General features: G+C 37.7%; 2 protein-coding genes across 7 annotated transcripts in view; one reads left to right on the top strand and one right to left on the bottom strand.

Annotated features, from left to right (window-relative positions):
* ptbp3 (polypyrimidine tract binding protein 3) overlaps window positions 1-19,638 on the bottom strand; it is a 53,535-nt gene extending 33,897 nt beyond the window's left edge. The window contains exon 1 of one of the 6 annotated variants that reach the window (XM_056737541.1): window positions 19,478-19,638. Coding sequence is in view for 4 of the 6 variants with exons in the window: in XM_056737538.1 (XP_056593516.1) it covers window positions 19,474-19,485 (12 nt within the window). In the remaining 2 variants the exon portion in view is untranslated. Of the gene's footprint in view, window positions 1-4,426; window positions 4,613-19,473 lie in introns of those variants that run through there. The other 5 variants (XM_056737536.1, XM_056737538.1, XM_056737540.1 and 2 more) reach the window with 5 other exon arrangements.
* A 1,557-nt stretch (window positions 19,639-21,195) lies between these two features.
* hsdl2 (hydroxysteroid dehydrogenase like 2) lies at window positions 21,196-25,939 on the top strand. Its single transcript, XM_056736519.1, has 11 exons — window positions 21,196-21,355; window positions 22,441-22,604; window positions 22,692-22,790; window positions 22,880-22,994; window positions 23,255-23,358; window positions 23,988-24,086; window positions 24,166-24,360; window positions 25,022-25,093; window positions 25,184-25,330; window positions 25,411-25,539; window positions 25,701-25,939. The coding sequence occupies exons 1-11, from the start codon at window positions 21,339-21,341 to the stop codon at window positions 25,811-25,813; spliced, it is 1,254 nt and encodes a 417-aa protein (XP_056592497.1). The 5' UTR covers window positions 21,196-21,338; the 3' UTR covers window positions 25,814-25,939.
* The last annotated feature ends 918 nt before the right edge of the window (window positions 25,940-26,857 follow it).

Here is a 26,857-nt window from a genome sequence, read left to right as displayed (position 1 = left end):
GATCAAACTTAAGATTCTACGGATATTTAAAGGGTGCGATACTCAAAATTAACATGAGATATGCAGAAACGGAAACTGAGCTTCTGCCCCGAACTTAAATAAGGTTCAGTTAGCTAATGTGAAATAACTATATTGGTCATTGTTCGTTTATGTTAGTGAATGCAACCTTATTGTTAAATATGTAACCCTGTGTGTGAAAATCCTCCTAATGTCTTTTTATCAGATTGTTTTTTTACGTACTGTAAAGTATATTCTGTGAAAATATAACTTTGATATCTTTAATATTGACCGAATGTCGTGTATTTAAATCATGGTCAAATAAATTAATGAAATCAAACTTTAATGGTCATTATTTCATATCGATTATAAGACTTTAGCCTGGATGTCACATGCGGTGTAACAATAACATATAGCCAATATATTTTCAAAACGCTCGCCTCAAATTTACTACTGTAATTTAAAAAATCTAAATGAGATTGGTAGCAGCTGTACTGCCTTTATTTAATTTCAATTATAATGCAAAATCGCTGTGTAATAGTAACAAGAATATATTGAGGTCAATAGGAGTAAAAATGAAATAACTCCTGTACATTACGGTAATGATTTGCCATATTCATAATAGCATTGTAGGTGATTCTGTACTTTTCTGTACTCTCTCTAATCACATAAAATGAAAATGCTATTAGACATGTGCGTCAGGTTTTCTTGAAAAGGAAGATGTTATTTCTGCACCGGCAAACAGAAAAGCTGCTGCTACCTGTTGCTGCATGTTATTCACAAGACGTGTTGCAGTTGCAAAACTCTCTCAGGAAAACAAATGATTTTAAAGATCATTTTAAAGCTAAGCGGCTGAGAAGACGAGACATTAAGGATAGTTAATAATGGTTTGATCATTTAATAGCCTGGCTGGAGGATATTCTGTAATTAACAGGGGCAGGGAAAATGAAATCAGGTTGTCGGGGACGAAGAAGTTAATAATGTAAAAGCGCAATTTTCATCCTTCATTAATCTGGGGACCACATCGCTGGAGGTCATAGTGATTTTTTTCTAAGTGGAAGCAAGCAATTGTTTTGACGTGCAAACCTTATAAGAGTTATTAGAGTATTACTGTGAAACACAGTGTTGACTAAGAACAAGAGTTAAGACTTTTCTTAAAGGTATAATTCACACAAAAATGTAAATTATGTTATAACTTTGTTCTGTTAAACAAAAAACAAACGATATTTTAAAAGTGTGGGTGCCTAGCGTTCTGGGGCACCATTGACAAGTTCAACCACAGTATATTTTTTTCCTACTATAGTAGCCAATAGTGCCTCAGAACTGTTTGGTTCAAACATTCTAACAAATATCTTGATTTCTGTATTCCTTAAATGTTGCATTGACTACGTTTATAAGGTTTGTCGATTTGAAAGATCAAGAGCCTCAGTGCCCATTTACTTTTATTATATGGAAAATTGAAGAACACTCAACATGACAAAACGTATTTTCTGAAATAAACTCGTAAGAACTAAAAGTGAAAGAACATATTCATTAGAATAATAATGGAAAATTTAAAACTCCATGACTGGACGGAGCTCTTAATCGAATATGCACTGTGTGATGCTCAGACGCTGGTTTTTGATGTTGAAAGCAAACAAAATAACCATGGAAACACTTTGAGGGAGGGGGGGTTCAAAGGGAGATTTCTCCTTATGTAATATTCAGTTTGGTAACACCAAAGAGGATATTGGTACAAACTGACCACACTTAACTGCCGTGACCCAAACTACAGCCAAAATAAAAAGAATGTAACTGCAGTACAATTAATTTGACATTTACAGTATGCCGAGTCCATCAATCATCAGTGGCCTTTTGCACACATCGGTCTGTAGATCCAGCAAACAGTAGTTAATACCTGCCTGGCTTTGCCGGCCGCTGAAAGAAAATCTACCACTTCCTTAAACGACACACAAATATTATAAACCTGACAGCAAACAAATCAATATCTCCGTTTCCCCGGGCTTCACCACAACATGTCGCGGTGCCAAATTGCCTTGTTACAACGGGCATTGTTGGACAATAACATTTTCCATCAGACAAAATTGAGGAATCGAAGAGTGAATTTGTGGCGCTGAGAGCTGAGAACAGGCTGTCTGGATACACGCCAGACTAAAATGATTTTGGATTTTTTTGTTTCATCAAGCTCCCCATGCAACAGATTCAAAACAAACAAGTCGGAGTGCAGGAGTAAATGCGGTGGTCTTTTCCTGTGGAGCGAACAATTTGGAAATAAATATCAAAGGGGCAAGACAGACAACAGACTATCTACCTCCTGATGGAGATATTATGCAATGAGTGAATAATGCCTCAGCCATTTCATGTTTCTTTGATGGCCCGGGTACTGAGGTTAATGGATTTAAGTGTCATGCATGCAGGGGCAAGCATACACATTTGTGCAATAATATCCCAGTATTCACACAGATGTTAAAGGGATAGTTCACCCAAAAGGGAAAATTCTCTCATCACTTACTTACCCTCTTGTCATTTCAAACTTGGATGACTTTTGTTCTTTTGCATCAGAACACCCCAAAAATATTTTGAAGAATGTTGGTAGTCTAACAACAGCGATACCCATGAACTGCTATTGAATGGACCAGTGTTGGACAAGTTACTCTGAAAAGTAATTAATTACTAGTTACTAATTACATTTTCATTAATTATACCCGACACTGGTACGGACACAAAACCAATGCGAGTGAATTGGTAATGCCGTTGGTCGGTTACCGACATTCTTCAAAATATCTTCTTTTGTGTTCTTCAGTAGAATAAAAGTCATACAGGTTTGAAACGACTAAAGGGAGTAACTGATGACCGATTTTCATTTTTGGAGAACTTTACCTCTGATAGCGCCCTTGTAGCAAAATGCTGTTAAAGTCAGCAGTGAAATAAAAAAGTACAATGCCTATTTTTTCATGAAATATTGCAGCGTTTATTTTAAAATAGTTTATCAATGTGTGCCATTCTCTTTTTATAAACTGTGTGCCCTCATAATCTTTAGTTAAAATCTAAAAAAGCACTTCCGCCCCGTAGTGACCATCCATCTTAAATGACGCATGTTAGATGGATTGGGCGGAGCGTCGGTTAACCCCTCCCCTTTAACTGTAAGTCTGCTCCCAGTTACATTTCAAAATGCCACGGCTGTTTTTATGCATCCAATCAAATTGCAGAGAAAGAAGAAAGCCATTACTTTTCGTATTCAAAATTTCACTGTCAAAATACAGAAGAAAAGACGATCGGGACTTCCGCTTCATGGGAAATTCAAAGTTTGAGGGTCTGATTCAGTTCTGTGAATCCCTTCAGAGTAAAACTCAACATATTATATTAAACACAATAAAACCAAAATACTCCGATCAAATGTATATTCTTCAAGGATGTTAAGCTATATATTCTTAAAGACAACCAGGGTGAATACAAAGATACTTTTTTGCTGCAGAAAAAGTGTCATCAGATCAAGGGGATAAGGTTATAGCGCCAGCTCACTTTGAACAAACAGCATTCTTTATCGCACCATCGTATCACATTTAATTATTTCATCTGACTGCGATGAAGAATTAATACTCTACGTCTGCTCTTATCTTCAGTGGAGCCCGCTGTGCACGTCGAGCGTGTGAACACTTTTCTACCAGACTCTGAGTCTTCAAAGAACATTAAAGATGTAAACGGTTCTAAAAAGATGTACATGTGAATATTCAGACCATTTTAAGTCCAAAATCAAGCCAAAAACATTTTTGTAGACTGCAGATAGTATGCCAACTTGCCAAGTATTTTCCACCATGCAGGAACATTATGTTCAGGAAACAACTTCATTGTACACATTACCAGGCTGTTGTTTAATCCAACAGAAACATAATGAAAAAGCAATAACCACCATAAATCAATACTCGCAGCATGAATTGTTGCATAGCAAACGTTGAGATAAGAGTTTGCCATTTTCTGTGTAAAACAAGCACATGCACCAGTAAGCCAGGTGCCAAATGGGATTTCATCAACAGATGGACTTCACGGTGCAACAAAGCAGAAAGGCTCAACAAACCAGCTCAAACTGCTCATTTATTTATTCTGCATTTGAGTAACATCATCACCTAAAATGTCACATTTTTTATTATTCAATTGGAGAAATGTTTTCAACAGGAACAATCCTGTTTAAATAGTTGCTTCAAAGCTTCAATAACATCTGCTCAAATACATAATGCAAACGTACAGGCTACACTGTTTAATAACATAAGGGATGATTATATCTGATATCATAATAAAAATGACATATTTTACACGATCTAAAATGAACCAATTTGTGCACGAGCACGACATTATTCCAACGCACTTCAAGTCGTTCCTAAAACACGATAGTTTCTCATGAAACGAAGAAACAACACAAGCAAAACTGTACCTCAAACTCATCTCCAGCATGTCAGATTATTCTTCGGTGTTAAAAGCGACTGATGGCAAAAGAAAGAGAGAATGAAAGAGTGAGAGAAAGAGAGGGACACGGGCCGATGAGGAGGAGGAGAGTGACAGAAGCGCGTGTAGGATGAAGAGAAAAGTGAAACAGACGGAGCTCAGAGAATAGTGATGTTCGGGAGACAGGAGAGGACAGAAGGAAAGATGAACCACATGAAGGGAGGGGTCGTTTAATGTGCGTGCGTGCGCGCGCGTGAAAAAGAGGGAGCGAGAGATCAAGCGCATGCGCAGTCGACGTGGACGATAAAAAACGTAATATGTATATTTATTAACTGAAGGCAAACAAGCGGTCGTCATACATCGTATCCCCATGCCACCGTTGAGAGGCCGCTAGCATATCATGACGTGTACGAGAGAAATAAATGAGGGAAACAGAGAGCAACAGGTTGATGAGTTTCCCTAGAAACAGAGAGAGCGCGAGCTGTGGTCTGCGGGGAACAGCTGTCCTGTGGTTTCGTGTTCGCTCCGTGACTATTTGACACGCTGCAAACGAGCGAGGCAAAACTGCTTCAAATAAAACCAACGAAGCAGCTACAAGTCGTGTACTTTGACATCTTCGCGTGACGTTTTAACGGCATTTAAAAGGGGAATGTGGCGTTAATATGGGACGCAGTGCTCGCGCATGCGCAGCGCAGGGAATCTACGCTTGACGTATGACGTACACAGAACTAACGCAAAAATGCACAATTTAATACATGTGTGCGTATATCACATTAAAAAGAGCACCCAGCAAGTTTCCTTTTTATATTTGTCTGCTCCTCAACTTCTGTGGCCTCATCCCAACATGGCATTTCCATCCTTACATACAATTAAAGGGGTCATGTGATACGGCTAGAACGAATGTTATCGTTTGTTTTAGATGTTATGCAACGTGTATACACGATTGAAGGTTTAAGACGCCGTATTTTCCACGTATCGTGCAATGTTTGAATCTCCTCTTTGCTCCGCCTCTTTAAAACGCACGGAATTTTCACAAAGCTCATCGTTCTGAAAAGCGAGGTGTGCTATGATTGGCCAGTTAACCAGTGCGTGGTGATTGTGTGACGGAAATGTGACGCCTCTTGCCGTATTTCGAACATCAGGTTCCAAAGCAATTGCACAGACAGGTACGCCCACTTACCCTGAATGTACAGGTGGTCTTAGTCAAATCATACCACGAACTGACGTAGATTTTGGGGGGTGTGGTTACACGAGGCGTTTCAGGCAGGCCGGGTTGAGCATTCACTTTCAGATAGAATGCATCGTTTGTTCCGACACTTTAATTTTGGCTAATTTTGGCTAATTTTACGTGTCTAATACATGCATGGGCATCATATAACACACCAGACTAAGAAAAAAACGTATTCGCTCCACATGACCACTTTAACACTTCATACTAGGCTACTATTCCCTATCTATGACAATATCCAAAATGTAAATTAGTTTTTTTTCCAAATCAGCACAGAGTTTCGATTCAACCGACAATGCGTCTTCCGTCACTGAGGGTGCAGTTTAGCGAGGGGTAAACAAATCCCAGGTAGCTACTATTAACAAAAATTCTATAAAAAAATGAAGATACATTTTTAATAGATTGATTCATTTACGTAAAGAAAACAGTTCTACTGTGTATGTAACTGAATAATGCACATTCAATGCTTTATACTGAATTGTATGGTTAAACAAATCTAGCAGAGTGAGATGAAGGCCAGTGTGTGTGTCAGTTCCATTGTCTATGATATCTATTATTGAGATGTGCCCCCCTCACCAGTAACAAGATCCGACTGGACAAACAGAGCATTCCAATTAACTAGCGCTGTTGAAAGAGCCACGGGCACTAGGTAAAAGTAAACAGCAGATGATAAAAAAGAGAAGGAGAGATAAAAGGAGAAGAGGGTTTTATAACAGGTAACATATATTAGAGTTTATAACATATACCAGACCTGCAGAAGACTGTAGGTTTTTATAAATAAATTAAAAGAAACCATTTAACAGACAGCACAGTATAAATGCCTAAATGACAACTCAGCTCTTCCTCAACAATTTACTATAGCAACTGTCTCATACTACAATGAAAATGCGGTAACTTCGTTTAAGTCAACATCATCAACAAAATAATTAAAAAGAGTAAACTTCCAAAACTTCCATTTACCAACATGAACCAAAATACCATCCTGATATTACTGATGTCAGTTAATAAAGATTTTACCTTCATTTAAATATGACAAAAAATTGCTATATGCCAACATGTTAACATTTATGACAACACGCCGCGTCTGACATATCTCAGGTAAATCTCACAGCCAATTTTCACATTCTCAAGAAAACCCCCCCAGCTCCAAAATAATTCACCAATCCTTCAAAAAGAGAGAGAGAGAGACAGAAATCAAGTCAACACAAGCATAGCCTGCTTTTTATTTCAGGGTGCAGCTCAGATACGCTTGTTTTGATCCTTTGTATACAATTCCAATTCCACCCTAAATTCTGCCCCCTGCTTGCCTTTTCTATTCCTCTGGGGGAAATGGAAAAGCTCCAGCGAAGAAGGGAAGGGCTGGACTTCCTTATCGACATGACAGCTCCGCATCAGACAAAAACATCACAAGTTGCCAGACAGCTGTAATGCACTTAGAAAAAGCCCAGAGGTTCAAGCTTTTTGGTAGTTTTGTAGATGGTTTGGGTAATGATCCCGTCTACATTCACACCTCAGATGTTGTCAGGCACAGCTCACAGAAAACAGGAAGAGTTCATCAACACCAGTTAATTAATACACGGTTCTCCATATCTGCAGCTATAACTACACAAGGGTGAATCTTATGAAAACTGTCAGGGACATGTTCGAGTCAAAATAAAGAAATTCTATTTGCATAATGAAAAATTAAGCCTGTTTTAGGACCAGTAAGATATTTTGCATTGCGCTACTAATTCAATGACAATTATAGACCCTATGAAAGGTTTTGAAGGGCAGTTTTCTTTCCTCCCAAAAATGACAATTCTGTCATCATACACTCACCCTCTTGTCATTTCAAACCTGCATATACTTTCTATCTGCCGCAGAATACAAAAGAAGATATTTGTAAGAAAGTTGGTGACTGAACAGCGTCGGTTGCAAAACCAATGCAAGTGAATGGTGCCGGTTGCTAACATTCTTTAAAATATCTTCTTGCACTTTTTCTCAAAACAAATACTGTATCCTGCACGTTTCTTAGACAAATAAAAATATATTTTATGTCCAATAACAAAACTAAACTGCAATTTTAAAACAAATCCCCCCCAGAATGTATAAGACAGAAGTCTCTTCAATATAAACAAACCAAGACTTGTCTGTGCTTTTCTTGGATTTTTTACATTTAAGAAATATCTGCATATATGGGCAATTCCGTTAAAATGTAAACCTTACCGTTTACCTGCGGTTTTTACTATGGTAACAGCAGATTTGAACATCTTGTGGTTAAAATACCCATGTGAGATCTCGGTTCAAATTTGTGAAGCATGTTTTATTTTAGTGCATGATTTTTCATTTTCAGGTAAGTGCCATTTTCAGGATTATCACATCCATAACGCTACATAATCCTCATAAATGGACACATGAAAATGAAGTAACTATTTTATGTTCTATAAAGAGGCATCCCTTTTCCATTCATCGGGTATTATTGCTTCAGGATTGAGCATTTTATTTTACAGAAATCCTACAAAGTTTATCGTCTCCCAAAAACCGAATGCTTTTTTTGTCACATCCATAACGCATAAATCCATGTTAATTTCCCTTTTTTTATATAGATTATTTTTCGTAGACTGGCATATTTAGATGTTTAGACTCTATCAACAAGGGTTCAGTATAATCTAAACAGATTGTTCATTATAATCGTAAAAAAATTGCAGTTAACACAGCGCCCCTGCTGTTCAAAACATGTATTGCATTCAAATAACATAACCATCGTCACATATTGTAATGGTTGGAGTGAATGGTTATATCCCTACAGGACACTGAAGCAAAAGTTTAAATTTTCTCTTCTTTATATTAATCTCATTGATATCAAAGAGTAAACATTCAGATGTTTTAAAAAAAATAAAAATGCTTATGTGCTTGACATTTTCATGAGTTGCACCCAACAAAAAGCTGACAGAATCAATCAAACTCGCACCCTTCAAGTTTGCGCTCAGATGAAACCTTGTTCTCCCTAGCAAATACAAAACAGAACAGATAACAGCGAGACAAATAAGAAAGAGGAACTGCAAACTCATGTTACTGAGGGGAGGGCCAGACCGGTGTCCATTTCCTTTTAATATTGTAGGGAGGTAATAAAGAGTGTAGAACTAAAACCAGCCAAGCTGACTGTCAGGTCAGATAGGAGCGGCCATATGATCCTATCAAACCCAGCATGCCTTTCACCTGAGCTGAAATGTCTGTGTGGGGTAGAAGCAGGGAACAGTAAGATGTCCTGTCATTTATGAACTGACCCTGATGCTGGAGCGCATGTCAACATCAGTTCACTGCGACCAGATAACCAACATCTGAATTTTGTAATGAAAGCATAAAGAGACCTGGGTGATATGCTGGAGACCTCTTTATAAATGTCTTGTTGTTTGATTGTCAAATGGCGTGGAGGGAATTGCAGTCTTGCTGCAATGCTGAAGTGAAAGTTGCCTTTCCTGTAATACTGCTGAGCATACAAAACACTCAAACATAAAGTCGCCCTATCTTTTATCTTTAGAATATAGCCTTCACAGATACTCCTTTCTGGGCATGACTAAAAATAACATTGTCTGCTTACCTATATTTTTATTTTAGTGGTGTTTGCCAAGACAAATACAGTGTTTAGCTAAACTTAGCTATAGATAGAAATGATAAAAAATGTACGCTTGTTGAGGAAATGTGTGATCTATGTGATCAGATATTTGGTGTTCATTGGGAAATCTGACTTTATAGGGCGGTTTCTCGGACAGGGATTACCTTAAACAGTAGTAAGGCCTGAGTTAAATAAGGACATTTAAGTAGTTTTTACAAACATGGCTTACAAAATATATAACTTTTGTTCATTTTTAGACAACACAATGGCACTGATGTATTTAAAGATGTGTCAGTGCAAGTTGTTTTCAGTTTGGACACCTCTAACATTTATTTTAGCATAAGACTAGTTTTAAGCCCTGTTCGGGGGACCGCCCCAACTATACTGTGTGTTCACACCAAACGCGAAGCATCGTGTTCCTCACTCTATATTACTTGCAGGATTATATGTTTATTGCATTACTCACGGAAGAAAAAACTTCACGCACTGGGGAATGTCTTCATGCACCCTGAGGCTTCAAATTGCAGTAGTCAATATCTAGGGCTCTATGAAATCCATAAAAAAAAATAGTTTTTATTTTCTTTGTTTTCCATCTTTTCCTGTACAATAGTAAGTGAAATATTTGCCCACATTAAAAAATACTTCAATCTATAGTATTTATATAATGGATACTTTGAACAATACATGGAAAAAATCTTTAAAAAAAACTTAACTATGTTAATAAATCTTAACGGTACATTTTCTTTTTCAAGCTCTACTTAAAGTAGTATTTTTAAAATTTAACTAGCACATAAACTTCCATTTACTAATAATAAACTAAGTGGTAGAATTATAAAAAAAAAATGATGGGGATCGTGCGGTTAAAGTGTGGGTGACAGAACTCATTCAAGTAATAACAGACTTTTATTTTGACGGGTCGCTGCAAAGGTTGTTTGACATTAGCTTCAATGCAGTCGTAGTCTTGCAAAGACATTTTTTGGGGGGCATTTTCACTTTATTTAAACAGTTAAGTGAGAGAGATGACAGGAAGCGAAGTGGGAGAGAGAGAAGGGGGTGAGTTCAGGAAAGAACCACAAGACGGGAATCGAACTCGGGTCGCCCGATGCGCAACTGCGCCACATGCTCTAACAGATATTGTCGGTTAACTTTTACATCACATGCAGAAGGGCATGTTAGCAAAGCGCTAAAAGGTGTTACTCGCTGGCTAACAAAATTAAAGAAACTTATCTCACATAAACAAGCCTAGCTGTTTACCTAAACATGCTAATGCAAAGCCTCAAGTCATACAATACGTTTCCAGTGAACCAAAACCAGTGAGAAGGATTCAAGTCCAGTTAAAAAGCTCTTTTAAGAAGCAACATAGGAACCTGGTCCATCCAGGCCACCGCATAGTTCTCATTCCTCACAGATGAGAAGTGAGGTGAGGAGGAAAAGGGGGATCTTTGGGAGAAACACAGAAGTACAGTAGAAAAAAATCAGACTGCTTTCTATGAGTGATATTTATTTTTGCAGCTTGTTGAGAAAAGGTGGCTATTAAATTTGCTATTGAATATTTAATACTTAATCTTGGCTTTGGCTTTTTCAACTATTTTATGTTCTATAAAGTGGCATCCCCTTCTCCATTCATTGGGTCAGGATTGAGCATTTTATTTTACAGAAATCCTACAAAGTTTATTGTCTCCCAAAAACCGCATCCTTTTTTTGTCACATCTGTCGCATGTTTATTTCCCTTTTTATATATTTCTTTTTTTTCATAGACTGACATTTTTTGATGTTCAGACTCTATCAACAAGGGTTCAGGCAAATATAAACAGATGATTCAATATAATCGTAACAAATTCCTTCTCTGAGCTTTTTTATGTCACGTCCATAACGCAAAATGTCACGTCTATAACGCTGGAAATGTCCAGAAGCATTCAGGCCATTAAAACAAACAAAATTGGTCATTCGGTTGTAATGAGTGTGAGGCATAAAAGCTATAACATGATTTTCTGTCATGTAATGCGGCATGCATTCTTCATAGAATTAGTCCAACACTTAGTGAAACAGTCAAGAGGCAAACAAGTAAGAGGGATGCAAAAGTCACCAAGTGGTGCAGGTGTTTGCTACGGCATTGCTAAGCGCTTGCTAGTGTGGCTAAAAAAAGTCGGTAAGTGGTTGCTAGCAGGTTATGGCAACTATTATTGTGTCAATTGCTTTGCCGGGTTTTTTTATTCTTCAATTCAGTGTTTTTTGGACTGTGATTTGAAAGCTTCCCAGGCGGTATCTCTCACAGTTAATGGCATGTAGGCTTGGCACGATCGAAAAGAGGGCAGTAGCTCTACAGCGCTGCCAAAAATGGAGAAAAAACTAGGCATTTGGGATTTTCCCACCATCATACACGAGAGTTCAGTATTTGATAAGATGTCCTTTTTCTGGCTGACCCACTATGTGACTTTTTCCTATTGGATGCACGTGAATAATGATATATCGATAGATTAAAGTTAAAGCTCTGGTCTATTTGGGCGTAGTTGTTAGAGGCTTCATACGTTATGCTCTGGTTAACCAAACAGCATCTGTTCTGACTGAGTTCGCCAGGCTTGTAAGGATTTGCACAGAGGGGGAGATGAGGGGCGTGTCCGGCGTGGCTGGCCCCTTTTAAATCCTCCCTGTAATTTACAGCAAGGTTGTGTTCACCACATTCTGTACTCCGGCTTTATTCCTAAGCATCTCTTAAATTGGCTGCGTTGACAATAGCATACTGCCATACTATCAATTCCTGTAGTATGTGTGCAGTGCACATGTATGCAAATTTGCGGTCTGCCTGTAAACAACTATATTTGCCAAGGGCGCACTGCGTGGAATACAGTACAGTATCCCACAATGCAATGCGACTGTTGATTCACATACTGTTTTTAAAACGAGGTAGCACCACGAGTGGAGAGAACATCTGTTTATAACAACACAATGAATTTAGCTTAGAAACGCATTCTTACATTTATTGCTTCACTGAATTGAATGTGACAATTTCTGGGGTTTGCAATTTACAACCCACAAACTTTTTTTTAGATATTTTGAAGAATGTTGGTTCTCATTACCCGGCATTACCTATTGACTTGCATTGGTTTTGTGCCCATACAATAGAAGTGAATGGGCACCGCTGTGGTTTGGTTACCAACATTCTTCAAAATATCTTCTTTGTATTCCGCACAAGAAAGAAAGCCAAACAGGTTTGAAATGACAAGAGAGTGAGTAAATAATAATGACAGAATTTTCTTTTTGGGTGAACTGTCCCTTTAAGACTTTACATGTATGAACAAAATAAAAAAATTCATGCACACTGCCCGAACCTGCATGTAAACAAGTTGAAAACATCTTCCCTTTCCTACCGCTGTATGAATAAAGAGGCGTCGGTTTCCACTGCAATTTATTTTACTCATGATATATTGAGCAGTGCGGCTAAGCCTAAAAAAGCAAACACACTTACTCATCCATCATAGATCAGCTGTTTGGATAATGTAAAGTGCTTCACCTTTCAACTGAATCTGCTGAACGCTGAATGCGTAGTCACATGACTGTTTAATTTCCCTAGGCAAAATGGCGAAATGCACTTAAACAGGCAGGAGTAGGATCTGTATATCTCAGCGCCCGGCGGGAAGCGAGCTCTGTGAGGAAGATGATAAATGACAGGATTTCACCACACTTCAACAACATCTCTTGGTCTGATCCTACGGATGGATGGAATAAAAGACGTTCTATTACAAGACCTTACAGCAGACTTGGCTGAGCGTCTTACAGGCTGAAGAATTCATTTGTGCATTACTGAAAACATTTATAAGAATTTCTCCTTTAGTTTTTTATGGATGTATGGAATTTATATGGATTTGGAATGACATGAGGTTGCGGAAATGATGAGAAGTTTCATTTCCGGGTGAAACTAATACATAACCATTGGAAATGTCTTTATAGGGAAACGTTTCTAAGAGCAAAATCTGGAAAAAATATATTATTTGGATGTCAAGAGAATAGTAAAAAGTCAATGGGCAAAATGTAACTCGCAATTCACCCATTTATTTCTCTACTTAATAAAAACACATAGGGCAATATTTACTTTCACCAATCATAAAGTGACTTTGATGTGGGTCAAATGTGCATTGAAAATTTGGTCAGTTCATAGGTTCCCTGGGAAATGAACCAGTAACCTTGGTATTTATAGTGCAAAGCTCTACTAGTTAAGCATATGACAAAAGGTCAACGGTGCTGAAAAATAAGAGGAACTGGGTATATCAGCTGAATTGTACTTGTTTCAAAATGAAACATCGGGAAAACACATTCGACAGTTATTGTTTATTTGGAGTTAAGGATGAGCGATTGATATTTCAATAAAAAGTGCAGAGAATGACACATAGTTGTTTATACACATTTTGTCTTTGAGCTCCTCATCCTGCAGGGTACAGCAGGAAGTGCAATGTATGAAAACAAGGAAGTATTGAATGGTTTCCTCTGACACTGGACAACCATGTAAAAGATTCTCAACATCAACAACAGTGAACCAGATTTTTACATTTTCTGAGATAAAGTGTGTGGAGCTTTCATTGATATTAGAGCGATGCTAATAAATACAGATATTGATACTTGCCGCTGCAAACAATGCTAACATAATAAAAACACAATGACGTATATTCTTGACGTTTGTGCCTGCCTCATGTACAAAACTCTTGTTTGGAAAAAATGCACCAGACCTCATAAAACTCATTCCCAAGCTCTTTGCAAAGATCACAGAAGTTCTTAATAAACGGCTCTCACGGCTAAACATTGAAGAAATCAGACAGATTTTGAGACTAGCAAACATGCTCAAAACAATATGACCATTCGCACGCTTTTAAAAATAAAGGTGGCAGTGGTTCACGATGCCATAGAAGAACCTCATTTTGTCTGGATTAGGGCTGTCAAAATGATTAATCGTGATAAATCGCATCCAGAATAAAAGTCTGTGTTTACTTAATGCATGTCTTCTGTTTACTGTGTATATTAATTTAGTATTTTTACACACATACATGTACACAAAATGTATATATTAAGAAAATGTTAACATTTATGTATTTATATTTGCCAATAATGTAAATGTTTATTAATATTCATATTTAAAAAAAATCTTAAATAAATGCGTATGTATTTATAAATACAAGAGATAAATAAATACAAAATTAAAATGCTAAATACAGATACATACACTATGTCAAGCCAAACTTTTATTCTGGATGCGATTTGAAATGATGGTTGCATAAATTATCAAATAATTTTCATTTCCAAAAGCTGGTATAAATCTTTTTCACCCAAACAGCACCATTTAAGAAGGAAAAGAACATGAGTATGTCTGGAGATGAGGACTGTGTCCATATGGCAGGAATGTGAGTGGGCGAAACATGTCGGCTTTCTGCTGAAATTCAGAAAATCTGAAATTCAGTAAAGCTGAGTTTGACCGCAACATTTGTTACTGTACATATAAACCTGAACAGGCTGCAGGTACATAACAGCTGTAACTTTTATAAAAGCATTAACTTTTTCACAAAAAAACAGTAAACATGACCCCCATTTAAAGCAAAACACACACTGGTGGTCACATTGGATACACATGAACATCAAACGCACAACATCGTCTGCAAAGAAGTTTCCAAAAAAGATAAACTAGTTTCCTGATGTTTTGTCGTTGCTATGCAGTTGCTAGGGTGTTCTGAGTGATGTTAACTACTGATCTAAGCCTAAAGAGTCAACCTCTAAATCTCTGTCTCTAGATTTGGCTCATGTTCCTCATTTAATCCGAGTCTATGGGTTGTTTTGCTTGTTATTTCGTCCGTGAAAATCTGCACAAAATGGATCACAGAACGCAAAACATGACAAAGGGATAAGCTTTTAAATATAAGCAACAGAAACAACGATACTTTCTCCATCAACAAAAACACCGGGGCAGCTTACCACACCATTAAAAAAGCACAAGAACAAAGCTCATCATCATTTTCACATTCCACAAAAAAACAGCCCAGTTTCTTCTCAAATAAATCTTTAGAAAGTCTCGCAGTCGTATGAGGGCAGCCATCACATGACCGTGTTTTCCTCATTTCGCAGTGGCCCTTCATAAAATAAGAGTTGAGTGGAAAAAATAAAATTTTCATTCTCATCACAGAACTGTTCGGTTCCACCTTCTTACACTTCTGACCTGCAACCTCAGAATATCTTTACCTTTGACATCCCCAAATCCCCTTGCAATGAAAGCACAGATCTGGGATCAATTTGAGGCTTCTACGTCTAAAAGAGTTTGATTACTAAGACAAGGGAGAGCTGATCCGTGATAAGCGTTCATTTCCTGACGTGCTTTGTATGCACATGGCCTACAGCCTGTGACTCACAAGCGTCGATGCTGTTTTCAATGGCCTGGTCCAAATGGTTATTGTACATGTGGGGATGAAGATTCTGAAGATGCCGCCTAGGGCTCATGCTTCGCGTCAGTTTAGTGATTTGAAGAAACTGTAAGCATCAAAGCTCACCTGTGTGCTACGAACATGAACTGAGCTAGTATTGCATTTGGAGTCACACAGACTTACAGTTAAAGAGAAACTTACAGTATAAAAATGCAAACGTAGGGAAACGGCTTTTAAAGTGCAGCGTTTTGAAAAAGAAAACGTTATTGAAACTGTATAAATGATAAAAACATAAGTCAAAACATTGTGCAGGTCACATGTTCAGTCTATACAGGCCTTTACAGATATAACCAAAACAACAACGTAGGCCCAAAAAAGCGTGTTTTTTTGTTAAATTTGGCAATTCATATGTCCGCAAGCGTGTAGTGTTTCTTTACAAAGTGACATCGCCAACTACTGGCCTGGCATGCACAATACAGCGCTTTAAATCTTTTTTTCCGTGTGAACGTTGTGTATTTGTGAAACTTATCAAAAACAGAAAGCAAAAACGTTTTTGTTTTATTTTCTATGTTGTGTAAACGTATCCTTAGTAAGCAGAATATCAAACAGACTTGGGGTGGCAAGTTTAACCACCTAGAACGCCAACACAACTGCATTGGAAAGAGCTACAAATCCACTCAGAATATCTTAGCAACCGCATAATGGCCCTGGCAACCACGCACAACACCCTCACATTGAAAGCGCAAACTAAACTTTCTATGATAAAATGTACAAATCTTGTCATTACTGTTAACTGAAAGAGGGAAGAAAAAAAATGAATTCGACTAAACCAGCTATGATAACGGTGCCTGTGCAATGACATCTTGATCTTAACACAGTGAAACCACGTTCTTTCCAAAGGTTTTGCAAGAAATTATCTACAATGAAATCTAGTATAGCTTTTCTATGCCTTCTTATGGCAATGCACCGAAGCTGACATCCTAAAGTGTTTTTACTGGACACCAAACCTCTTGTTTTGTGAACAGGATCTGAGAGTGACTCACGCTGTTTTTGGATTCGACTTTTATAACCAATTATTACTTTTAGTTTTTACAAACCAATATGAAGTTGGGAAAATTGTTTTCCAACAGATAGTATGAATGATAAAGTAAGAGTTCTGTTTAAGGGGGTGTTTCCTGCAGGTGTGGGAATAAACCACATGATGTAATCTGTGCTAAACTATCTGGAGACCCGTCCTCAACATGTCACACAGGTTTGAGGGAAGTCTGGTTATAATACCCGTCGGTTATCCCCGCAGCCCGGGTTTTGACTAAATGGTTCGGGCAGGATACGCTGACAGGATTAAATATTTCCTCATGAAAGCAACATTAGTCTCAGAGTCAAGTGTCTTAAATGAATCATCCACATGAGGCAGAAAAAGTCCATATCGAACCGTTTCCATTTTGGTGTTGTTGTCATTGGGTACGAACTCATTGTCTAATTCATGGGAGACGGAGAGTTGACAAAAACTGTGAATCATTTGGGTGAATCTAATGAAGACTGTCCAGGAAAAATTTTCATTGAAATTGTATTTTGCAAAAATCAAATATAGTACAAAAATTATTTGGAGGGATATAATTGCCTTGAAAATGACCTAATCTATAAAACTTTATGCACAATGTACCTTTCTATTGGATTTTGGGGTGAATATGAACATATCACGTGAGAATCATAATTAATAAACTGCGTTTAACACACAAATACAATACAATACTCTAGAAACACACTTTAATACTCAAACCTACAAATATTGACGTGGGTTTTCTGTTATAACTTAAAATAAGGGCATCGGGACTCCTAGAAACCTGCCAGACCTGTTAACAGCACACGTTACAAAGTCTTTCAAGTACATCTAGGACATCACTTCAACAAGGTTGATTATTTCAGCAAGGTTATGCTTGAAGGTGACACTTAACCAGTGGCTGATATTCTAAACCAGACCTATTTTTACGATGTGGATGCAAGCGGGAATTTTGAGTAAGATGCAAATCAAACTAAAATACTCCAACTCTCATACTGGCCCTTACTGGCACCGGTCAAACATTTACCAAGGACCTAATCATATTAGTTAATAAACAACATTGTTTGTATAAAAAACAAGCCCTAAACAAACATCATCTATGCACCGCTCCATTGCATAACAAGTGACTGATATCATCACTCACTCAGTAGTATCAGAGGATGCCGAGACCCCCGCCCACCTCCCTAAAGTTAATGTAACATAATCCAAACCCAGGTGGACTTCTATCCCCCACGGTTATTAAAAGCAAATGAGAGACATGCACGCAAAATATTCAGGATGCAAAGCTGATCCTTCTGCTTAGATTGAGTCTTTCAGAAGCAGATTGCAATGCCCACACTGGGGAATTGTGGGAGTCGGTGGAAATCCCCTGGGAGTGTGTGAAAATGCAATGTTCTAATGCTTTCATTTTGCATTCTGTGCATTAGTGACATACTACACATATTATATGATATACTGCAGCGCATTACGAAACGGGTTGAGATGATGAAAATAGTTGTGGGCAGGATTACTAGCCTACTTAAAAGGAAGAGAGGTGTGAGATGATATAAGAGGAAACTGCTCTCTTCTTTGTTCTGTGCGGACAACGTGACACAAGTTTCCATCAGCTCACAGGACGCAAACCTCTTTATAACCCAAACGAGATCGTAACCTGCGCGAGAAGTGAAATGCTATTTTCGGACCAAAATGTCTTTTATAACGCCTCGTCTAATAAAGTCAGTCAATGATTGTACGCTTTCAACGTCGTTATTTAAGATTCGACATCCAATGTTATACGTGAAACGATTCCACGTAACGCCAATAAAAGCTTAACATTCACACAACCGCTTCGCGGAAACTACACGCATCGTAACAAAAAGATAAAATCCGTGCGCCACCCCGCCCCCCCGATCCCCACCCCGCCCCCCCCTCAGGGACACGAGTGTAAACAATGATACAGTTTAAGCATATTTATCCCCCAATTCCCAACCCCCCCATACTGTACGCGTGACGAGACCGACGTTAAACTCATATTATAATAAAGCTTAATGTGATATAAACACGTAACGTCGTTCGTGTTGTATTGCGTCGCGCTTATGCGATATCGCGATACATTAATACACATCTCGGGTATTAATTCTCGTTCCTCATCTTGAGAAACACACAGTACGTCGGCGCATGAAAGCACGAGCGTTCCGCGCCAGGAAACACTGTTTTCTACACAGAAACGCCCCTTTCATGGCATTAAAATGGCAGTGGCCCGTGATGGGCGCTTATTCCTTTCTTTCTACTTTAAACACATTTAACACGTCAATTTTAAACGTTATGCATAAAACCAGTTTTAAACGAGAAATGAGTCTGCACCAAGAGATATAAGCAATGATTCTGCTGCGCGGCGTAATCCTACACAAGCGCACTTCCTTGAATCTAACTTTGATCGTGGCACAAAATCACACTGTTATACGCCCATATTTCGCGTTTCAATAACATCAGACCCGATTTTCAGTGACGGTTTGACATGTCTACCGTCGTTTTCAAAGCAAGCCAGGGAAGCTGAAGTAAAGACTGACACCTCGTCTTTCCACGGCATTTGCATTAAAAACAAGCGCCGTACGGTCACATCTCTACCGCACTTTAAACATGAACTCCCTCCCCCACTTTTCCTTTCCATTTTCTGACGTGCTGTTATTGTTTAATATCATGATGGTCAACAACACAGCAACAAATAAACAACTCAACAAGCGCCCGATAAGAATATAAGACACTGGAAACTCACATACCCATCCATTGCACAGAGGAAAAGAGAGGCGAGGTGAAATAACAATGCAAGCACAGGAAAATGAAGAAACGGGTGCTGCTGTTACTACAGTTCGACCCACCAACACAATCTCGGGCACAAAGGCGCTCACACACACACACTTCCTGCTCCTGACGTGAACACAGAAACACACACACATACACACAGACATGTACAGACGCTCCTCTGTACAAAATGGCCTCCCCTTTTCAGCAGACACACCTTTGAAAAATGATATAAACGCGTAATGTTTGTTGCTGGACGCTGTAAGCAACGATACACAAACATTGCGCCCAGCACTAAGGTTGACGCGTCCAGTGTTTTGATGCACGCATAATTTCACGAGTTCAATTAAGCATAATCTTGTTTTAGGGATATATTTATTAATTAAGGGCCATGGGGGAAGCTTTAAAGTGCCTGATGTTTCCAATAAACATGTAGTCGATACACTCATTATGGGGCCTCTTTATAAGCAAACACTTCCTTGAAAACATAGTCCACCAGTCTGATGCAATGAATTATTAATCAGTTTAATGAATAATGTTCCCCATTTCAAAAATGCCCAACAGCGTTTGTCAATCGTGACTATTCTTATAAATACTTGTAATGTCAAGACAGAAGTGAAGATGCCTGAGGCATGTTAAAACTTGTTACACTTGTTGGACCGGCTGAACTGCAGTCTTGTGCTTACATGAAATGTGCGTGAGGTGTGTGTCATCAAAAGTGTTGTGTAAGCAAACCGTGTGACGGGTTCAAATGGATTTGCAATTTGTAGGTTTTGTCATTTGTAAATTAGATGTGATAGCTGTCTGATTTTTGAGCTTTTTTCTTGTTGCGGAAGTCATCTATGTTTATACATTATGCTCTTCGTACGATCGACAGTCGCCATGGTAACAACATTCTTGGTGTTCAGGTTATTATTATACAACAAGATAGATTAAAATATATAAAAAAGAAAAGTAAAGAAAGAAATAATTAAGAACACGCTGTACAAATAGAAACAATATTTGCAACAAGTAAGATGGACAACAGCTCTCCAACACACTAGACGGCGCTGTGCTGGTATTTTGCTAACGTTACACACACACAGCGAGGTAGACAGCTGTGTATTTCCTCTTTTGTCAAAGTATTTTTGATGATAAATACTAAATATAAAGTATAACATACAAGGTTAATATTCAATATTACTGTAAATATTAAATAATTGTGTTTCAGATCAGTCATTGCTATGCTATGCTTTGGCCAGTATAAAAATATTTCCCCCCATTCTAATACATTTTTGTTGTGTTTTCATCATATCGCAATCTTAAGTAACATTTTACATAAATGTTCATACATTTTCTACAATTTTCTAGTTTTTTATCATGCTTTTATATTGCATCAGACATTATAATGACAATGTACGATTCTTTAAGGTTATCAATCAATATTTTTAATCTACACATTTTTTACGAAATTATGTGGTTTATCATTTGGCAGTTTTACTATTTTTACTCTACCCTACTGTTTTTAATGAACGTATTGTTTTTTTGTGATGTTATACATGTGATGAAGCCTGTTTTATACGTTTTTATAAAACTCGAATTTCTCTTTATTTTACCCTTATCTATTTCTTTGTGTTGTTTGTGTTGTTTGTTTGTTTGGTTTAATATTGTTTGCAGTCACATAATCGCTTCTATTAAACTGTACCGGAAGTGGTCAGAGTAGTCTGTTACTAGAGTAAAGGGCGAGTACTCATCGTACTGTGTCGACTCGAGGATCATTTAATGTTGCACTTATAGATAACTTTACATTAACTGTGTCCGCTCAGCTGCTTCCAGCACAGATCAAACATACAGCTCAGCATGTTGCAGAATACAGGGTGAGTTGCGATCACACACACAGTAAAACACGACAAGTCACGGATGGACATCTCAAGTTCATTTGGCGTGTTATTCAAAGTTCATTGAATTGCTGTTGCCTAACGTTGGTTGATTTTTGTAGATGTGTTCAGTCTATAATTGCGATGTGCACGACTTTAGCTCAGTTGTGAACGACACCAGTGTTCGGCAGGGTTTGACTTTATTGTCAAAACTTTGGAGATATAAACTAAACAAATGAGTCACATTGACTGTGTTGATTTGGCATTGCACATTGAAATACACTTGTATTTATTATTATCATTACATATCTACACGTTTCTCTAAACTGCAATGCTCTGACCTTTACCCTAAATTTAGCCTATTATGCGCAGGTGCGTCCCTTGACGTCAGCACTATGCCATCATTTTTAAAATCATTTATATTATGCAATTAAATACAATGTGATTTAATGTCATGAAGAGAGATGTGTCTAACTGTTTTAACTCTGTTTACTTAGAAGACCAAAATAAATCTTTCACATACTGTATTTTTAATTATCTGCTAATGGTATCTAACAGTTAGTGCATTGTCTTTATTGTTTTAACCAACAAATGTGTTATGTTTAACAAACTTCTGTGGCGAAATTGCAAAAGATCTGTTATTGATGATGAGTAGCAAACAGCTTACCCAGGCAAAACATTGGAACACAAGCATTAAAAACAAAATAAGGCATTTGAAAAGTTCAATGTTAACATTTAGTTTAAATAAAAACGAACCCTATAAAAGTTTCATTTGAAGGAAAGCTCATATGTCCACCTGCGGTTATGTTTTGATATTGAATATGTTCACACTTAGTGCTGTGAAATAGATGAATCACCATTAATCAATTCCAAAATAAAGTTTTGTGTTTATTTCATATATTTGTGTGGTATGTTTAGTGATATGCACATATAAATACACAAACATGCATGTATTTAAGAAATGCGAGTTATTTATCGGCTAGTATTAATACATAATGTAGATTATATTTAAATATAAATGCATATATATGTAAATATTTGTTATAAATACACATCTATGTGTGTGCATTTAACATCTATGGTAGGAAGTTGGCAGGATGTACCCTGTTCATCACCGGGGCGAGTCGAGGTATTGGCAAGGCCATTGCTCTAAAAGCTGCGAGGGATGGTGCAAATGTGGTCATCGCTGCTAAAACCGCAGATCCCCATCCTAAACTGCCCGGAACCATCTACACAGCCGCTGCAGAAAGTAAGACTCACAAACGGATTTTACCTTCTGATAAATGAACCCTGTTTAGTGTGATACCACCATGACTGGATGATGTGTGTTTGGTAGTTGAAGCCGCGGGAGGGAAAGCGCTGCCGTGCATTGTAGATGTTCGGGATGAGAAGCAGATAAGTGATGCCGTGGAGCAGGCGGTGCAGAAATTCGGAGGTGAGGTTCTTAATTCTTCCCAGGTAGTGCACATTTCTAGCACACACACAATTGTGTTTATGTTCTGTGTTATTTTGTTATAATTACAGGAATTGACATTCTGGTAAACAACGCCAGTGCCATCAATTTAACAGGAACTGTGGAAACATCAATGAAGAAAGTAGACCTGATGTTAGGCGTTAATCTCAGGGGAACATACCTGACGTGGGTAAAATATTACATACGAGATCATTGCATATTTGTCATATAATCACAATATACATACAATAGTGTTTTCACTCGTAATCTTGTTGAGCACACCCTGAGTTTAGTTATTATCGACCATCCCTGCAGTCTCATACACAGAAGGATTATCACAGTTATATCAGTGCTGATGTACATCTTCCTGGTCTGACCCAAGTTCATGTTCCAAGTGCCGTTAACTGTTAACTGCAGCTATTTTCACTGCTCTATTTTTATTACAGATCTAAATTATGCATCCCACATCTTTTGAAGAGCAAGAACCCTCATATTCTTAACCTTAGTCCACCTCTCAACCTCAATCCCATGTGGTTCAAAAATCACACAGGTGGGTAGCATAAATACTGAAGATCGGTTGGACCGAATTGCTGAATCTTGTATCAAATATATAACAAATGTGCATATATTTTGCAATCACCGATTCATTCAAAAAGTTATGTATAGACCACATTGACTTTTGGACACTGGTCCAAAATAGCTTCACGTTTCAGTTTTTTTAACACTACATAATGGTTAATAAAATGCAACTAACAGAACCTTTTTAACTGAATTGTTTTGTCAATCGAATATCCTAAAGTTTCCATTTTTTAATGTGGAATTTGAAAGATAAAAATACAACTGAAACCGTGCTTCTGGACCAGTGTTTTGATCTTGCGAAGTGGTCTATAGTCTATAAAATTTGATTGATGGTGAAAGCAGAGAGACTGTGTCTGATGTGTCGAAGATGATCAATAATCAGAAATAATATAAAACATGTATGTCGGTTATATTATTTTAAGTCTTTTAAATATGTATCACACATCGTATTTTTAAGCAAATTATGGTATATCATATTTTTGATTATCACATCAATATTGTGCGCCCCTATTAGTTATATAATTTCTATCGCACATCAGATTTTTCTTTAATATCACACAGCCTTACAAATAACTTATGATCTCCTATATGTCCATATAGCTTACACAATGGCAAAGTATGGCATGTCCATGTGTGTGCTCGGAATGGCCCAGGAGTTCAAAGGATCCATTGCCGTCAACGCCTTATGGCCCAGGACAGGTAAATATAGAGTTTAAATAATTAAGAAATCATGTTAGTGTGTGTTTGGTTATAGCTGAACAATTCTTTGTGTCTTAAGCCATCCAGACTGCTGCCATGGACATGTTGGGTGGCTCAGAAGTGGGTAAACAATGCAGGAAAGTGGAGATCATGGCTGATGCTGCCTACACCATCTTCAACAAACCCACCAGCTTCACGGGACAGTTCCTCATTGATGACGACATTCTCAAAAAGGAGGGCATCAAAGATTTTGATGTTTATGCGGTTGAACCAGGTTGGCTTTGTGTTACTTGATATTTCAGAATGGTATGATGATGAACCCACACTTCCATTCATAAGCTTTAGGACACAATGGCCAAAGTTGTCCATTAAGGAATTAATATAAATTAATAAAAAAATGTAATGAAAGAGATATTATTATGTTGGAACGGTTATAGTTTTTCCACATGACTAATTTCAAACATTCAGACTTATGCATTTAGATCAAAGGGTTTTTAAGGGATAGTTCACCTTAAAGAAAATTATTTTATCATTTATTTACCCTCATATCATTCCAAACCTGTATGAGATATGTTTCTTCATCCGAACCCAAAAGATGATATTTTGGAGAACGTTGGTAACCAAACAACATTAAACCCCAATGACTTCCATTGTATGGACCCAAAACCACGTAAAAAAATTGTGATGTACAGGTTGAAATGCATGAGTGAATAACTGATGACAGAATTTTCATTTATGAGTGAACTATGATTTCAAGATCGCGACAAAGAGTTCAGTTAAGTGACCGCAAACTTTTGTATGATAGCATATGTAGTTTTGTCACAGCAATTTTGTGACAGAAGTCATTTTATTATCCTTATTAGATACTTTAAATAGCATGCATAGAAGGGACTCCTACTTTATACTTTAACACAGGACACAAAAATCTTTTTTAGGTCATCCATTGCTTCCTGACTTTTTCTTGGATGAGCAGCCAGAGGAGCTAGTCAAGAAAATGGAGGAATATGGTAAAAGATGATATCTTTGAAAAACACGCCATGCTATTTGTTCTTCTTGGCGAACAACTTTCAGAACACTTGTTTTGATTCTCTATTCAGGTGCGACTCCAGTTTTCAAGAGTGGAAAATCGAGTGCTGATTCAGCTGCTGCCGGACCTATTGCTGACACATTCAACATACTCAAAGGAGTTCTGAATCCAGATTTAGTCAAAACTACACAAGGAGTGTACAAATTTGAGTTATCAGGTATTCACTATATCACTCTTTTCTATCCCACTCCTGTGTTAACAAATACCATTTTTAAGTTGATTGTGTGTGAATGTCAGGTGAACATGCCGGAGTCTGGTACATTGATCTGAAGAATGATGCGGGGTGTGCTGGCAGCGGGGAACCACCTGTCAAAGCTGATGTTGTCATGACTATGGACAGCGCAGACTTCACCAAGATGTTTGCAGGTATAAAAACGCTGAATGGTTCACTTCACACTATATTGACATACGCTAGTCTGAGATCGAACAATTGTGGACAAACGCATTAGATAAGCAGGAGGTGATTTGAAACTACATGGATAAAAAGTTAAAGATTTAAATAAGAAAAACATCATCTTTTTTAACAGGGAAACTAAAGCCGACCATGGCCTTCATGTCTGGAAAGCTGAAGATTAAGGGCGACATGGGTCTGGCCATCAAAATGGAAAAGATGATGGCTATGATGAAGTCTAAGCTGTGATATGATCACATCCATCTCATGCCTTACGTCATGTACAAGATCTTTCAGTGTCATTTTTCTATTTCACTGTTATCGCTGAACAATTTGTCAAGCTGCTAGTAATTTTAATAAAGGGGTTTCCTTTGATTTTGTTTTCTTACCTTTTTGACATTATTCATGTTACACCTTTCGGTGAAAATATAAGGAATATGAGTTAATAACAATTTCTTACAAAAATATATCATGGAAACGATAGAAACAACTGTTATTATGCTGCTGTGAAATACAAGTTGGACTTTAAAAAGATGACAAAGTATCTTTGTGTTCTTTCTAAACAACAGTTTAGCACAAAGGCCCCAGAAATCTTTCATGTGTCCCCTCAATATTGTTGTCAGAGATTTTAATATGAACTCTAAATTCTCTCTCTCTCTCTCTCTCTCTCTCTCTCTCTCTCTCTCTATATATATATATATATATACAGTCCAGCCCGAAATTATTCATACCCCTGGCAAATTCTGATTTAAAGTTACTTTTATTCAACCAGCAAGTTTTTTTGGACCGGAAATAACACAGGCTTCTCCCAAAAGATAATAAGACAATGTACAAGAAGCATCATTGTGGGAAAAAAAAATTCTCAGCTTTTATTTACATTTTAACAAAAAGTGGCATGTCCAAAATTATTCATACCCTTTGCAAACTGTCGCAGTATATGGGATAGTCCAAAGTTCTATACCATTCCAAATAGTCAAAGCTGTTCTAAAGCATCCTAATTACCCTGATTCATCTGGAACAGCTGTTTTAATCAACTCAACTGGTGAAAAACAGAAGCTCTCTGCTGTTGGTTTGTGGACAGTCATGGCTAAGACAAAGGAGCTCACTGAGGACCTGCGGCTGTGCATTGTGGCTGCTCACAAATCAGGAAAGGGCTATAAGACCATATCAAAATGTTTTCAAGTTCCAGTGGCTACAGTGCAAAGTATTATTAAAAAATACAAGATGTTCCGCACTGTGAAAAATCTCGGAGTACGTGGTCGGAAGCCAAAAGTGACACCTGTGCTGGCCAGG

The sequence above is a fragment of the Triplophysa dalaica genome, chromosome 22 (genome assembly GCF_015846415.1).
Source record: "Triplophysa dalaica isolate WHDGS20190420 chromosome 22, ASM1584641v1, whole genome shotgun sequence".
Lineage (NCBI taxonomy): Eukaryota > Metazoa > Chordata > Actinopteri > Cypriniformes > Nemacheilidae > Triplophysa > Triplophysa dalaica.
The sequence above is the reverse complement of the archived record's forward strand: the minus strand, read 5'-3'. Positions and strand labels throughout refer to the sequence as shown.

Bases quoted from the DNA above. Each gene is read 5' to 3' on its own strand.
- hsdl2 (XM_056736519.1), top strand. The intron at 25,331-25,410 runs GTATTCACTATA...TGTGAATGTCAG, and splicing joins GTACAAATTTGAGTTATCAG to GTGAACATGCCGGAGTCTGG. The intron at 25,540-25,700 runs GTATAAAAACGC...CTTTTTTAACAG, and splicing joins CTTCACCAAGATGTTTGCAG to GGAAACTAAAGCCGACCATG.